Below are 17,211 nucleotides of genomic sequence, written 5' to 3'. Positions count from 1 at the left end.
AGGCCAGATTTGTGCAGTGTACGACTGATTGTTGTCCTATGGACAGACTCTCCCACCTCAGCTGTAGTTTCTCTGCAGTTCATCCAGAGTGATCATGGGCCTCTTGGCTGCATCTCTGATCAGTCTTCTCCTTGTCTGAGCTGAAAGTTTAGAGGGACGGCCAGGTCTTGGTAGATTTGCAGTGGTCTGATACTCCTTCCATTTCAAAATGATCGCTTGCACAGTGCTCCTTGGGATGTTTAAAGCTTGGGAAATCTTTTTGTATCCAAATCCAGCTTTAAACTTCTCCACAACAGTATTACAGACCTGCCTGGTGTGTTCCTTGGTCTTCATGATGCTCTCTGCGCTTTCAACAGAACCCTGAGACTATCACAGAGCAGGTGCATTTATACAGAGACTTGATTACACACAGGTGGATTCTATTTATCACCATCAGTCATTTAGGACAACATTGGATCATTCAGAGATCCTCGCTGAACTTCTGGAGTGAGTTTGCTGCACTGAAAGTAAAGGGGCCGAACAATTATTTGCTAAAAAAGTTTAAAATATCCAATAGATTTTGTTCTACTTCACAATTGTGTCCCACTTGTTGGTGATTCTTGTATATTGTATATCTTTATGGTTTGAAGCCTGAAATGTGGCAAAAGGTTGAAAAGTTCAAGGGGGCCGAATACTTTCGCAAGGCACTGTATGTGTATATATATATATATATATATATATATATATATATATGTGTATATATATATATATATATATATATATATATATATATATATATATATATATATATATATATATATATATATATGATATTAAAAAAAAAAAAGTCTACACACCCGTTAACATGTCAGGTTTCTGTGATGTAAAAAAAATGAGACAGAGATAAATAATTTCAGAACTTTTTCCACCTTTAATGTGACCTATAAACTGTACAACTCAGTTGAAAAACAAACTGACAGTAAAAATAAAATAATGTGGATAAGTGTGCACACCCTCTTATAACTGTAGCTGTGTTCCGAATTAAGCAATCACATTCAAACTCATGTTAAATAGGAGTCAGTACACACCTACCATTATTTAAAGTGCCCATGATTAACCCCAAATAAAGTTCAGCTGTTCTAGTAGGTCTTTCCTGACATTTTCTTATTTGCATCCTACAGCAAAAGCCATGGTCCACAGAGAGCTTCCAAAGCATCAGAGGGATCTCACTGTTAAAAGGTGTCGGTCAGGGGAAGGGTACAAAATAATTTTCAAGGCATTAGATATACCATGGAACACAGTGAGGACAGTCATCATTTGGTGGAGAAAATATGCCACAACAGTGACATTACCAAGAACTGGACGTCCCTCCAAAATTGATGAAAAGACGAGAAGAAAACTGGTCAGGGAGGCTGCCAAGAGGCCTACAGCAACAATAAGGCCCCTTTCACACTGTCGCGACTTGAGTTTGCCGCGATTTTACCGCAATTTTGCGGCCGTGATTTTGCCACTATTTCAGGGAATGCCTGTGTAAACTTGAGGTCTATGGACCTCAACTCGCATCAAAGTCGGACCAAAAAATAGTACAGAGACTACTTTGAAGTCGCAGATATGAATGGTACTCATTAGAAATCAAGGGCTACGACTTGTCATGTGACTTTGCAGTCCCAAGTTGCATGACTAGTCACACAAGAGTGAAAGGGGCCTTAAGGAGGAATATCTGGCAAGTACTGGCTGTGTGGTTCATATGCCTCTGCTATGGGGTAGAGTGTCAAGATGGAAGCCTTTTATTATAAAAAAAAAAACACCCAAGCCTGGCTAAATTTTGCAAAAACACATCTGAAGTCTGCCAAAAGCATGTGGGAAAATGTGTTCTGATCTGATGAAACCAAGGTTAAACTTTTTAACTATAATTCCAAAAGGTTTAGTGCAAAAACAACACTGCACATCACCAAAAGAACACCACACCCACCGTGAAGCATGGTGGTGGGAGCATCATGCTTTGGGGCTGTTTTTCTTCAGCTGTCAAGTAGAGGGAATTATGAACAGTTTCCAAATATCAGTCACTATTGGCACAAAACCTTCAGGCTTCTGATAGAAAGCTGAACATGAGGAGGAACTTAATCTTTCAGCATGACAACGACCCAAATCATACATCCAAAGGAATGGCTTCACCAGAAGATTAACCTCTAGAGATCCGCGCTATAGCCGAATGACGGCTACAGCGTGGACCTGCTTTGCCGGGACGACGTCTGACGTCGTCCCGTGCACGAGCGGCCTGTGCGCCCTGTGATCAGCGAGTCTATGAGGCTCGCCTGATCACAGATCGGAGCAAGGGGTCGATCCTGACCCCTTTACCACGTGATCAGCTGATCATGTGAACAGAGCCGGTAATCGGCTATTTTTCCTAAGCCGATCACCGGCGGCCGTGAGAGGGACTTTAGTCCCAAACACAGCGAGCTGGAGTCAGCTCATCAGTGCCCACCTGCCCCCTGCCAGTGCCACCTAAGTAGGGGAAAAAGTGAAACTCATTAGTGCCACCCATTAGTGCCCACAGTGCCACCTATCAGTGCCACATCAGTGCCCACAATCTGCCACAAAAACTGCTGCACCTCAGTGCCACATATCCGTGCCCATCAGTGCCACCTATCAGTGCCCACCCGTGCCACCCATCCGTGCCATCTTATCTGTGCCCATCTTTGCCCATCAGTGCCGCCTTATCTGTGGCCATCAGTACTGCCTTATCTGTGCCTATCGGTGCCACCTTATCTGTGCCTATCAGTGCCCACCAGTGCAGCCTATCAGTGCTCATCAGCGCATTTCAATGAAGGAGACCTGTTTGCAAAATTTTATAACAAACTATTAAACATGATTTTTTTTTTGCATCTTTTTTTGTTTGTTTAGCAAAAAATAAAACTCCCAGCTGTAATTAAATACCACCAAAAGAAAGCTCTATTTGTGGGAAAAAATGATAAAAATTTCATTTGGGTAGAGTGTTGTATGCCCGCGCAATTGTCATTCAAAGTGCATCAGCGCTAAAAGCTGAAAATTGGTCTGGGCAGGAGGGGGGTTTTAAGTGCCCAGTAAGGTAGTGGTTTAAAGTTTGTGGAATGACCCAGCCAGCACCCAGACCGAGACTTGATTGAAAATCTGTGGGGTGATCTGAAGAGGGCTGTGCACAGGAGATGCCCTCGTAATCTGACAGATTTTTGCGAAAAAGAGTGGGCAAATATTGCCAAGTGAAGATGCGCCATGCTGATAGACTCATACCCAAAAAGACGGAGCGCTGGAATAAAATCAAAGGGTGCTTCAACAAAGTATTAGTGTAAGGGTGTGCACACTTATGCAACCATATTATTTTATTTTTTATTTTTATTTCCCTCCACCTAAAAGATTTCAGTTTATTGTTCAATTGAGTTGTACAGTTTATAGGTTACATTAAAAGTGGAAAAAGTTCTGAAATTATTTATCTTTGTCTCATTTTTACATCACAGAAACCTGACATTTTAACAAGGGTGTGTAGACTTTTTATATCCACTGTGTGTGTATATATATATATATATATATATATATATATATATATATATATATATACACATATATATATATATACATACACACACAGGGGCGAACTGACAACTCATGGGGCCCCCGGGAAATCAGAGATTATGGGGCCACACAGTAGACACAAACACACACACACACACGTTTCTATTGGCTGAGAAGGTACTGGAGAGGTGGGGCAGCTATAATCTCAGGATTTTTAGACCAAAAGGATGTCGGCAAGGGACATTTCAGGGACAGATGTAAAAAAAAAAAAACACAAATTTTTACATACTGTCCCTGGTTTTACTAAGGCTGGCAACCCTGATGGGGCCCCCTAGTGGCATGGGGCCCTCGGGCAGTGCCTTAGTGGCCCAATGGTCAGTCCGTCCCTGTATACACACACACTGTATATAGTCATCCTTCCCCTGTATGTCCTTCTATATAATTACTTTCCTCTATTTGCCCCTCCATATAGTTACCTTTCCCACTGCCCTTCTTCTTGCTGGCTGCAGGAGGTGAGGCTGGGGGGGATGGGACGGATCTTGTAGAGGAGGTTTCCGCATGGAGCTCACTTTCTCTTTGCTGCCTTGATTCCTCCATCTTTGGCTGGAAAAAGTCACTTGTAAAAGAGAAAAAACAGCTGCGAGTTCCTTGAATTGAGGCATTGGACGCACATATGGAGATCTCTACTACACCCGACTGTGACTATAGCATGTATGGTACTTATTTTTGGGGGCTTGTAATGGCGGAGCTGAGTGATCCCAATCATCTATTCTCTTAAAGCGGTATTAACCCCCAAATCAAACTTTTCCTTTTATTGCAGCCATTATATTCCAATGAATGTGTTAGTTTTCTATTTTAGGCTTTCTTTTCTTTTCAGCTGGTGATCCTGCCAGTGGGGTTATTTACTAAAATTTGAGAGTGAAAAATCTGGCGCAGCTCTGCATTGTAGCCAATCAGCTTCTAACTTCAGGTTTGTTCTAATTAGCTTGGACAAGAAATTGAGCTGATTGGTTTCTATGCAGAACTGCACTAGATTTAATACTCCCCAATTATTAGCCCCCAGTAAGTCTGTTGTCTTTTCAACAAGCCGTCCTACAGTCTGCAGATGTAGCAGTTAGAGGGATGAGACAAACCATTTAAACACTGACAGTGGTGCTTGCATTGGTCAGCTTTTTTTTTTTTTTTTCTAAAAGGAGGAGCTCCAGCCCCCGCACCAAAAATTTTAATTCAGCAGCTACAAATAAAAATGACAAAGGAGTTTTTGTTGCTCCTTCATCCAGAGTAGAGAGTAGAGTAGAGACATATATTACATTCTTGGTTTTGGGTTTAGAATTGCTCTAATTTCCTGACCTCCCTCACAATATATTTCAGCTTCTTGGATGTGACAGGGCTGATACCAGTATGTAAGTTTTGTCAATGACTTTGGGCATAAATGAAAGTGGAGCTCTGGGTTTGTTGAGGAAACCAGAAATTTCAGAAACTTCAACTATACAAACCTGGAGTTCCATCAAACATTACTGCACTGTTACCTGCTTGTGTCCTGTAGATAGTAAGATAAGCCACCAGAGCACCTGCCAAACCTTTCAAAATACAGGTAGGTGCTCAGTTGGTGAGTCCGTCTACTCTAATCACACGATCAGTGTTTTATTAATGCCCACCACTCCTATAGAATCCCTCTAGATGTAGAAATTCATCTCACTGAAGGGCAAACACTGCAGTAAGACCCCTTTCACACTGGGGCGCTTTTCAGGAATTTTAGCGCTAAAATTAGCAGCTGTAAAGTGTCTGAAAAGCACCTCTCAAGCCACACGAATGTGAAAGCCCGAGTGCTCTCACACTGGGGTGGTGCGCTAGCGGGATAGGAAAGTCCTGCAAGCAGCATCTTTGGGACGGTGGGGGAGCGCTGTATAAAGAGCTCCTCCACCGCCCCTGCCCATTAAAAGAAATGGGCAGCGATTGCAAAGCGCTTCAGAAATGCCGCAAAATGGACGCTACGAACCCTTTCTTCAGCAAGCAGCTAGCAGGGGTTAAAAGCACCCCTATATTGGCCGAAAAGCACTGCTATAAAAGCGCTAAGACACACTGAAGGCATTTTAGTGCTAAAAATAGCGCCTGAAAAACGCCTCTCATGCCACCCCAGTGTGAAATTCAGAGTGCTTTCACACTGGAGCGGTGCGCTTGCGGGAGGTTAGAAAAAGCGTATACACTGCTCCCAAAATGCCCTGCCCATTGAAATGAATGAAAGCGCTGCAACACAGGCACTTTTAACCCTTTATTCGGCCGCTAGCGGGGGTTAAAAGTGCCATTATGCCGCTAATGTGGCGCGGCCCCAGTGTGACACTGCTGGGGATGCCTAATATTTTACCACCAGTCGTCTACAGATTTCTGGGAAAAACAGAGTATTAAATACATGGGAGGGTGGGAATCCTGGGAGATCTGTACAGATATCTGTAATACACACCTCAATAATTGGTCAATGTTGCTCTGCTCGTTTGGCTGTATCCCTCCCAACATCGGTCCTATAGACTCTCTGATCCATTCAATGGCTGTTTCCACCGACATCGCCCTCTCCTTCTCCTCGGCTTCAGCTGTGTCACAGGTCAGAGGAGGCGCAGAGTCTACGGAGATCACTGCTGAGCAAATTTTCTAAGTAGAAATAAAGCACTCGATGACTTGAAGCCTCTGACAATGCAAATTGTACAACTTGTAAATCTGTACAATAAAACAACAGCTGAGCTGCTGCAATTTATATGTTAAAGCGTAACTCCACTTTTGTTGAGAAAAAAACATTCCCCTCTGGGTGATCAATGTGCATTGCAAGGATTTTTACAAACTTTGTTGCAGATTTCTACCTTTTGTTATTCTGAAGAAATTGTTTGTTCTGTGTATCCCTGTGTATGTTCAGAGTGAATCTGTATGGGAGTGACTTTATAATGATCAATCAGCTGCTGCACTTGCTCCTTTTAAGGAGAAAACGTGTCAGGGTCTGCATCCCTTTAGATCAGGGGTCCTCAAACTACGGCCCTCCAGTTGTTCGGGAACTACAATTCCCATCATACCTAGTCATGTCTGTGAATGTCAGAGTTTTACAATGCCTCATGGGATGTGTAGTTCTGCAGCAGCTGGAGGGCCATAGTTTGAAGATCCCTGCTTTAGATGTTATTTCCCCTGGGAATATCTCACCAAAAATTATATTTTTGTTGCAGAGGATGCTAAAATCTGAGTTGTATTTTAGCGCAGACTTCTGGGAAAAAATTTTGAGAAACCTTTTTAGACAAGACTGGTGATGTGGCTTTGTATGTTGTTGTGAAATTGTGTTGGTTGATTAAAAGCCAATGGAAAGTTCAACAGAAAGTGGCGGCAAACACTAAGCATTTTGTAGGCTGGATGAGTCTGGCAGCAGCACTGAAGGAGGACAGCCCATGTAGAGGAGGGCAAATGAAGGGAAATTGCAATAGCTGAGGCAAGTCAATGGCCAAGCATGCAGGCATTCTTTACTTTAATGGTCAGTAGTAGAGGCTCCACCTCGCCCTCCTACATCTGTGGTCAGCAAGAGAGGAGCCCTCCTACATCTGTGGTCGGCCAGAGAGGAGCCCTCCTACATCTGTGGTCGGCCAGAGAGGAGCCCTCCTACATCTGTGGTCGGCCAGAGAGGAGCCCTCCTACATCTGTGGTCGGCCAGAGAGGAGCCCTCCTACATCTGTGGTCGGCCAGAGAGGAGCCCTCCTACATCTGTGGTCGGCCAGAGAGGAGCCCTCCTACATCTGTGGTCGGCCAGAGAGGAGCCCTCCTACATCTGTGGTCGGCCAGAGAGGAGCCCTCCTACATCTGTGGTCGGCCAGAGAGGAGCCCTCCTACATCTGTGGTCGGCCAGAGAGGAGCCCTCCTACATCTGTGGTCGGCCAGAGAGGAGCCCTCCTACATTTGTGGTCAGTGGAAATGCATGCAGCCTCCTTACAATTGTGGTTAGTGTAATAAACCCCTTTACGTTTGAGTTCATTGGGAGAGGAGCCCTCTTACATTTGTAGTCAGTTAGAGAGAAGCCCCCTTTCACCAGTGACAGAGGACCCCCCTTACATTTGATAGTCAGTGGGAGAAGAGCCCTCTTACATCTTTGGTCAGCTGGAGAAAGGACTTCTTACATTTGTGGTTAGTGGAAGAGGAGTCTCCATTCATCTGTGATCAGTAAGAGAAGAGGTCCCTTACATGTGTGGTCAGTGAAAGAGGAGTCCCCATTCATCTGTGATCAGTAAGAGAAGAGGTCCCTTACATGTGTGGTCAGTGAAAGAGGAGTCCCAATTCATCTGTGATCAGTAAGAGAAGAGGTCCCTTACATGTGTGGTCAGTGAAAGAGGAGTCCCCATTCATCTGTGATCAGTAAGAGAAGAGGTCCCTTACATGTGTGGTCAGTGGAAGAGGAGTCCCCATTCACTTAAGGCTTTACATTGGTGGACGGTGGGAGAGAAGCCATCTTTCATCAGTGACAGAGGACCGCCTTACATTTGATGGTCAGTGAGAGAGGAGCCCACAAACACTTTTGGCCAGTAGTAGAGGTAATTAGTAAGCGAGAAGCCCCCTTTACATTGATGGTCAGTGGGAGAGGAGAGCCCGTAAAATTGACGGCTAATGGGAAAGAAGCCTTCTTACATTTGTGGTCAATGGAATGATAAAATGATGATTAGTGATAGAAGGGATTATTACAGGCATTCAATATCCCCATTGGTATCAGTGGTTACCTACTTGCAGAGGCAGACTGGGCAGAGAGGCAATTGCCCCCGGGCCACTCTGAAACCCGTAAAAAAGCTGCACCGCTTCTGCCGCAGACATGCCTTAAGGCTTTCTGATGAATAGAAGTAAAAAGTCCCTGCCAACGTCCTACAGAGTGTGGGATAAGAATCGGCATAAAACGCAGGCCGTCCCCCCTTGCAAGATGGTGTACAGTCTGTTCAAGCAGAGGCTGGCTCTGTGCCCCACAGGAGGATCTCCTCCCCCGGCCACCCCAGACAGCAGCCCCCAGTCAGCCAGTTTGGAAACCTGGAGTCGGCGCTGCAAGTGCTGTCCAGCCTGCCCCGCCTGGTGAGCATAGATTACCTGGAGGGGAGCTTCAGCCTGGGATGGGGGGCGAGAAAAGGGAGAGCGGGAGAGCGGGAGAGCGGGAGGCCCCCCCCCCCCCCCCCCCGAGTCACTGCACCATGGACCTCTGGGTTGTACTTTCCCCCCTGTCAGACCCTGCCTGCTTGAGAGGTGAGAGTAAAGGCTATACTGCTAAGTGATGGTGCCAAAGGTATGCAGGCACCATCAGGCAGAAGATCAGTCCACCACTGTTCATTGCTCGCCGAACCCCTAACCAACTCTGGAGGAACCTTGAGGTTTCATGGAACTTTGGTTGAGAATGGTTGCTCTAGCCTATTTCAGAAGGAAAGAGAAAAAATTGTGTAATTTCTTCAAAGAAGCTCAAATTATCACTTTCATATCAATGATGATCAATTTTTGTCAATGAAAGGTGATCAGCTCAATGCAGGAAATGTATTGTAACCTATCAATTGTCTGTTTTTTTATCATTTAAAATCAATTAAAATGATCAGATTGAATGTAGGATAGATGGTAAGACCTTGGAACGGGGACACGGTAGTATTTTGCGCTCTCCAGGTGGCACACACGGCTCTCAGTAAAGAGTGTCTTTGCTGATTACAATTTCGAAGACATCTGGATATGAAGGTGAAACCCTTTCCTCGGATGGCCTTGAGCTTTCATCTCACCGTTTTTTGCTATTGACAGAGAAAATGTAGTTTTGCTACATTGTGTTCTGCGTATTAATGGAAGAGAAGTCACAATGGAAATTTGCTCATCATTGTTTCATCAGATCTGGGAGCGTTAACAAAGGGAAACCGCTAATAACTTCAATGTCACCCTACGCGTTTGTCACACTCTGAATCCAGGATGGAAACAAAGGTGTGATCATTTCTATAGAACAATGGACAGATAGATCAGAGGTTTCCAACCCAATCCACTTCAGGCATTCTACAAAGAACAGAAAGAACAGCTGCTCATCTTAGGAAAAGAAACAAAAACAAAATGATTTTCCAGTTTAATCCATTCATTTGTGGAGGATGGGGCCACCACAGCCTTCTTCTCAGTATCTGGTAATTCAGCTAAAGGGAGACTTGTCATTGGTGAAACTAGGCGATCAGCAGATGCACTAACTGGCCATCTAACACCGGAACAACATAGGGAGAGAGCCGGGGACACCTAACGATGCGGCCCCCAAATATTCACATATACAGCAGTCTCATGGCCACTGCCAGGGGTGTGTGCCCTTCGCTGATTTACGAGGACCTGTAATTCAATAAATACTTGAGTCGACACTGCTGACTATTTTTGAAAAGCCTATTCAGAGCAAAGTGACAGGTACTCTTGAAAGACTAACCCCTATCCGCTGATACGTACCTTCCCAGAGTCTAACCTTTTGTAAGCTCTGTGTTGGAGCTTACACAGGGATAAGCATCATGCTCCCATGATGGTATTCAAGTCTAGTGTTTGGCTGCCCACGTCCAAGCGTTGCATTCTGATAGGAGGTCACCTGCTCCCCTATAACCTGAGGGAGGAGGGGGAGACGGACCTCCTATCACAGTTTGGAAGGGAAGTGTCATTATAATGCGGGATTTTAATTATCCAGACATAGACTGGGTGGAAGGAACCGCACATTCATCTAAGGCTCACCATTTCCTAAATGTCTGACAGGACAATTTTATGGGTCAGATGGTAAATGCACCAACAAGGAGCAATGCATTGCTAGACCTACTGATTACTAACAATATAGACTTAATCGCAGATGTAGAAATACGGGGCAACTTAGGAAACAGCGATCACAGGTCAATTAATTTCAGCATAAATCACACTAATAGGAAGCATAAGGGGAATACAAAGACACTGAATTTCAAAAGACAACTTCCAGAAACGACTCTCCTTGCTAGAAAATACTAAATGGGATAAAATTTAGGAACAAAGAACACGGAGGAAAAATAGGTATGCTTTAGGAGCATATTAAAGAGGAAGTAAAGGCAAATTTTTTTATTTTTATTTTTTAAATGCACCCTGCAAGGCAAAGGCATAATGAGCCAATATGCATAGCATACTAGCTCATTATGAATAACTTACCTGAGAACGAAGCCCCCGAAGCGGTCCTCCGTCTTACTCTTCGCCGCTGCCATGTATCCCGGAGTGACTTCCGGGTCTCGCGGCTGCGCACGGGAGCCGACACTCGCGGCATATCGCCGCGATCTGCAGCCTGCCCAGTGCGCCTGTGCGCATGCGCCGTAGACAGCGGTGGTTTAGGAGATATTTCTTGGACCTACAGGTAAGCCTTAATCTAGGCTTACCTGTAGGTCAAAGTTGGTTGTAAGGGTTTACAACCACTTTAAATAAGGGTATTAGCCAATGCATCCCAAAGTATAATCAATTTAAAAGAGCCTGGGTGGCGCTTAATGCCAACGTAAAAATTCATATACAAGCAAAGGAGAAGGCCTTCAAAAAATACAAGGCTGAGAGAACATCATCAGGATTCCAACTGTACAAAAAATGCAATAAGAAATGTAAGGGTGAAATCAGGGAGGCTAAGATAGAACATGAAAGGACTATAACGGAGGAAAGTAAGAAAAATCCCAAGAAATTCTTTAAGTGCATAAATAGTAAAAGAGGGAGGACAGATCATATTGGCCCCATAAAGAATAATGAAGGGATTCTGGTTACAAAGGATGGTGAGATGGTTTTGAATGTATTCTTCTCCTCAGTCTTCATGAGGGAAACAGGGGGGCTTCAGTAACCAAAACTGCAATGTTTATCCTCATGACATGTCACAGCAAGCACCACCATGGTTAAGAAATCAGAAATAGGCTTAAAACTTAACATAAATAAGCCACCGTGACCAGATGGCTTGCATCGGAGGGTCCTTAAGGAATTCAGTCACTGATTGGTATGGTACTGGCTGATTGGAGAAAAGCCAATGTAGCACCAATCTTTAAAAAAAAAAGACCAAAATATATTCCTGGGAACTACAGACCAGTTAGCCTAACATCAATAGTATGCAAGCTCTTTGAAGGAATGAGAAGGGACTATACAGTATATAAGATTTTCGTAATGAAAACTGTATCATCAGCAGTAATCGGCATAGAGTTACGTAAAAATCATTCTTGTCAAACAAATCTACTAACCTTCTATGAGGAGATGAGCTGCCATCTAGATGACGGAAGGCCCGTAGTCGTAGTGTATCTGGATTTTGCAAAGGCATTTCATACAGTTCCCCACAAACGTTTACTATACAAGCTAAGGTCTGCTGGCATGGACCGAAGGGCGAGTACCTGGATTGAAAATTGGCTAGTTCAGAGGGTAGTGATATATGGGGAGTACTCGGAATGGTCCAATGTGTAAAGTAGGGTCCCCCAGGGTTCTGTCCTGGGACCAATCCCATTTAATTTATTGATAAATGACCTGGGAGGATGGGATAAACAGATCAATCTAAGTATTTGCAGACAATACTAAGCTATGCAGGGCAATGGCTTCTCCACAGGATGTCGAAACCTTGCAAGAAGATCAGAACAAATTAATAGCGTGGGCAACTACATGGCAAATGAGGTTTAAAGCGGAGTTCCACCCATTTTAAAGTCAGCAGCAACAAAACGTGTAGCTGCTGACTTAATAATCACACTCACCTGTCCCACGGTCCAGCGACGTGGGCGCACAAAGCCACGCTCCTCTCTCCCTCCTCTCCGCGGCACCGGCATTCTAACTGTGGGCGAGCCGTGCTTTGAATAGCTGGACAATCTTCTGGGACCTGTGACGTGTCCCAGAAGATTGCAGGGCGAGAGGCGCGGATCTTCCTTCCAGCACCGCTGCGCCAGGGGAGGAAGTGGGAGCTGGATGCCTGTAAAAACTGGGTACCAGCTCCCCCCCCCAAAAAATTACAAGCCAAATGTGGCATGTCAGGGGGTCACCAGCACTTAAAGCAGAAGTTCCATTTTTGCGTGGAATTCCACTTTAATGTGGAAAAATGAAAAATAATGCATTTAGGTGGCAAAAATATGAATGCAATCTATACACTGGGGGGAGAACCTCTGGGGAAATCTAGGATGGAAAAGGACCTGGGGATCCTAGAAGATGATAGGCTCAGCAACGGCATGTAATGCCAAGTTGCTGCAAGCAAAGACAATAGAATATTGGCATGCATTAAAAAGGGAATTAACTCCAGAGATAAAACAATAATTCTCCCGCTCTACAAGAAAAGACTCACCTGGAGTATGCTGTACAGTTCTGGGCTCCAGTCCTCAGGAAGGATGTGCTGGAAATGGAGAGAGTCCAGAGAAGGGAAACAAAGCTAGTAAAAGGGACTGGAGGCTCTTAGTTATGAGGAAAGATTACAAGCACTGAACTGAGAAGAGAGGCTTGAGAGGGGATATGATTTCAATGTACAAATACCGTACTGGTGACCCCACAATAGGGATAAAACGTTTCTGTGAAAAGGCCATTTAAAAAGACTCGTGGCCATCCACTAAAATTAGTGGAAAAAAAGATTTAACCAGAAAGAGCATAAAGGGTTCTTTACGGTAAGAGCGGTAGGAATGTGGGATTCTCTTCCACAAGCAGTGATTTCAGCAGGGAGCATAGATCATTTCCAAAAAGATTAGATAGGCACCTAAACCACAACAACACACAGGGGTATACAATGTAATATTGACATAAAAGCACACACACACACACACACACACACACACACACGTTGGACTTAATGGACTTGTGTCTTTTTTCAACCTTACCAACTATGTAATTACTGACAGCTTGAGGCGGAGGAGTGGGTTGAGAGTATCAGTAGGTGGTGGTTGTTCTCTCGAGAGAACCTCTTAAGCTGGCTATAGATGGGTCAAGTCTCGGCCAGTTCAGCAGGGACTGACTGAGATTCAAACCATGTATGGGCAGGCTGACTGTACCCAAGTTGATCGATCAACTTGGGTGCAACCAACCTGTCTAATATTTCCAGCAGCTATAGCCTCTAGCAATGGTCACTGTGTGTTCTCCTGGCAGGGACAGCTCTCCCACCCCAAGAACACAATAGCTTCATGGGAGGGATTCCCCCATGAACACTGACTATGTTGATGGGGAAATCAAGCGATTTTCTTTCCTACAACTCGTGGTTTCAGGAAAGAAAATCACACCGTCTATGACCAGCTTAAGTCTTTTACTGATTCAGGTCTCCTTGTAGGTAAAAGCTCTGGGGCAATCATGTTCATTATGTCTTCTCTGCTTCCCATCAACAAACATGTAGAGCAGACATTTTAGACTTTCCTGGCTGCATGCTTGTTCCAGATCAGCCAGGATAAAGCAACAGCCCCATAACACCTTTCAAAAGGAGTCAGCAATGACCGCTGCCATATTTTTAACCTCACAAGCAGTTCTACAATTAGAAAAGATTGAAGTTTATGGTTCTCAATGAACACATGTACAACTCCATCACTCCTAAGCCCTTCTCCTTCTACATTTTTGGAAAGCATTGGAGATATTTCAGCATAACCTCAGATGTATCATGCTTATTGTCCAACCAGCAGCTGATCCACCATTGGCTGTAGATTAGGCAGAGCGCTGATGTTCGGTGCAAGCGATCTGCGTTGGATGAGCACTGGGTCCTCTCAGGGCCATCTTGATTATTGTAGGAACCCTGGGCAAACTCCCCCCCCCCATGCGATAGCCTTCTCCACCTGCTCTGAAATATACAAAAAAATAGCAGTTTACTAAATCAAATCAGGCAGCGATTGTGATTGGTTGTCAGAGGTTACAGTGTATCATTACTGCTCACTGACTGGCTGCTAGAGGGTACAGCACACATTATGGCTCACTGATTATTTGATAGAGGTTACAGCACATTACTTCTGCTCACTGATTGGTTGCTAGAGATAACTGGACATCCTTACCACTCACTAATTGGTTGCTAGAGGTTGCTGCACATTATTACGCCTCATTGATTGGTTGATAGAGGTTACTGCACATTCTTACTGCTCAGTGATTGGCTGCAAGAGGTTAGTGCACATTATTAAAAGAAAAAGTGGTGGTGCTGCGCTTCCAAAAAAATGGGACCTTACACGAAAATGTTATAGAGCTAATTATTCAGATGGAGATATGTCAGATGGTATATATTCAAACTAGTATGGTAAAGTAGTAAGGGAGAATTCTTATCCTAATGTAGAAATTCTTCTATCAATAGTGCCTGCAACAGTGTGTACACAATAATAACTGTCACTATCCCAAGTGCAACTTATATCTCTATGATATAAAAATAGTGCTAAGTGCAAAACCACATACAGTGGTCTAACTATAAATCAGACTTCTATGACAGAAAGTGCTGAGTGCATCATAGCAAAACCAAAGTGACTGAAATATAAACAGTTACTGGCTACGTAAGTGCAAACTAGTGACAATAATAAAGTGCAAAAAATGCAAAACTACAGTGCAAAAAATGCAAGCAAGCAAAAATAAAGTGCAAAAAATGCAAACAAAGTGCTTAGTGTAACACAAAATATTAATAAAAAACATAATAATTGAACTATAAAACAAAACTCTATAAACAGAAAGTGCTGAGTGCAAAAAATTGGACTATATCCAGCTGTTAATGATGTGAACACAGTCCCGTGATGATGTCACATAAACATCTAAAGTGATTCTGTGCTGGGAAATATCTCAGAGGTTCTTCCCCCACATAAGTGATTCCACGCATAAGTGTGCACACTGGGTAATTACCTTCCCGCTATATAAAATATAGCGTATATGCAGCCTCCTCTTGGATATACCAGGAGTCCCATGAAAGGGGGTGGAAGGGGGGGCCTCAGGGGGTCACTCTCAGATCTCCGTCACAGTATACTCCAGCAAGATGTTCCAATATAGCTCAGAGAATAAGTATAAGAGCAACCATAGTGTAGTATGTTTTTAAAAATCACTACTTTATTAAAAGGTTAAAATTACTCACAAACGAAATGGGGTAAATAGGCAGCATTAGCAGCAGTTCAGATCGACCGCTCTGGTGCGAGCGTCACTTCCGGTCTCCGTATCCTACGCGTTACATCACTTCCAGTGACTTTACCATACTAGTTTGAATATATACCATCTGACATATCTCCATCTGAATAATTAGCTCTATAACATTTTCGTGTAAGGTCCCATTTTTTTGGAAGCGCAGCACCACCACTTTTTCTTTTAGTCTATATCAGGGATCCTCAAACTACGGCCCTCCAGCTGTTGCGAAACTACACATCCCATGAGGCATTATAAAACTCTGACATTCACAGACATGACTAGGCATGATGGGAATTGTAGTTCCTGAACAACTGGAGGGCCATAGTTTGAAGACCCCTGGTCTATATACATGAGCTGGTGTCTCATGAAAGTGCTTGCGGCATCCACTAAATAAGAGCATTCCTCACAAATCCCATTTAAGCGCAGGAGTCCATTGAATATTTAGTGCACATCATTACTGCTCACTTATTGGTTGCTAAAAGTTACAGCACATCATCTCCTCACTGTCTGCACACCATGGACTGGGGAGGTGAGGGGGACCCATCAATAGAACGAAAACGCCTAGGGAACCTAGGACTCCTGGAATCAGTGGCAATGCTGGGAGGGGGGCTGATCAGATCAGTGGCAGTGGTGGGGGGGGGGGGAATTAGTTAGGAGGCACTAGACTGTGGCAAATTCTAAATCATGTAGAGCAAAACTAGAAACTGACACTGACCACCAATGTAAGGGGGGATTTACAGTGACCACCAATGTGAGGGGGGATTTGCACTGACCACCAATGTGTGGGGGGATTTTACACCACCCACTAATATAAAGAGGGATTTCTACACTGACACCAATGTAATAGGAGCATTTATGCCAACCACCAGTGTAAAGGGGGAAAATACAATGACCTCCCTGTAAGGGGGAATTTACTCTGACAAACATTGTCGAGGAGATTTGTACTGACCACCAATGTAAGGTGACACTTCTACACTGATCACCAATAATGTAAGGGGGACCTTCACACTGGCCACTAGTGTGAATGAAAGGATTGTACACCAAGCCCCAATGTAATGAGAAGATTTTACACTGACAACCAATGTAAGTGAGACATTCAGCCTGCGTTAACATTTGTGTGTGTCGGAAACGCATGCAAAATTGCTTTCTTGAAACCACAGAAATGTGCTGCCCTTTAGCAGATGCACAACAGTTCCATTAATTGTTAATGACACCGTCATGCATCTGCAGAGATGTGCTTATTCACACGCACCAAAAATTGATAGTGCTGTGGCACCATGTTATTTTGAAAAAGGGTTCCACTTCCAAGTTGCTTACCTTTGCACAAGAGGCTGATGTTAGGCTTAATGACCACAGTTGTAGGCAAGACTTGCAAGCATGCCCCTTTACCTCCCCAGTGGGCAACATTCAGCAGAAGTGATTGTGGGTATGACCTCAGGGGGGCATGATGTACATATGAATGCTGCCTCTATTTACATATCAATGCCGATGGTCTGCAGTTATTTACATATTATTGCAGATGCCATTTACATAACAATGCAGGTTATTTACATGTAAACACAGGGTCTGCAGGTGAGTCATGTCAATAGAGCAGAGCTAAGCAGCATTAGTAACAGAACTTCACATGGA

General features: G+C 44.0%; 1 protein-coding gene across 2 annotated transcripts in view; it reads right to left on the bottom strand.

Moving 5' to 3' along the window:
- ENO4 (enolase 4) overlaps nucleotides 1–17,211 on the bottom strand; it is a 56,084-nt gene that overhangs the window by 33,042 nt on the left and 5,831 nt on the right. For both annotated transcript variants that reach the window (XM_077455434.1, XM_077455435.1), the window contains exons 3-4: nucleotides 5,990–6,174; nucleotides 4,005–4,144 (exon numbers count right to left, since the gene is read on the bottom strand). In XM_077455434.1, coding sequence (XP_077311560.1) covers nucleotides 4,005–4,144; nucleotides 5,990–6,174 — 325 coding nt within the window. The remainder of the gene's footprint in view (nucleotides 1–4,004; nucleotides 4,145–5,989; nucleotides 6,175–17,211) is intronic.

Source organism: Lithobates pipiens, unplaced genomic scaffold (genome assembly GCF_037356315.1).
Source record: "Lithobates pipiens isolate NorthernLeopardFrog02 unplaced genomic scaffold, aLitPip1_a1.2 Scaffold_25, whole genome shotgun sequence".
In the NCBI taxonomy this organism is placed as follows: domain Eukaryota; kingdom Metazoa; phylum Chordata; class Amphibia; order Anura; family Ranidae; genus Lithobates; species Lithobates pipiens.
The sequence above is the reverse complement of the archived record's forward strand: the minus strand, read 5'-3'. Positions and strand labels throughout refer to the sequence as shown.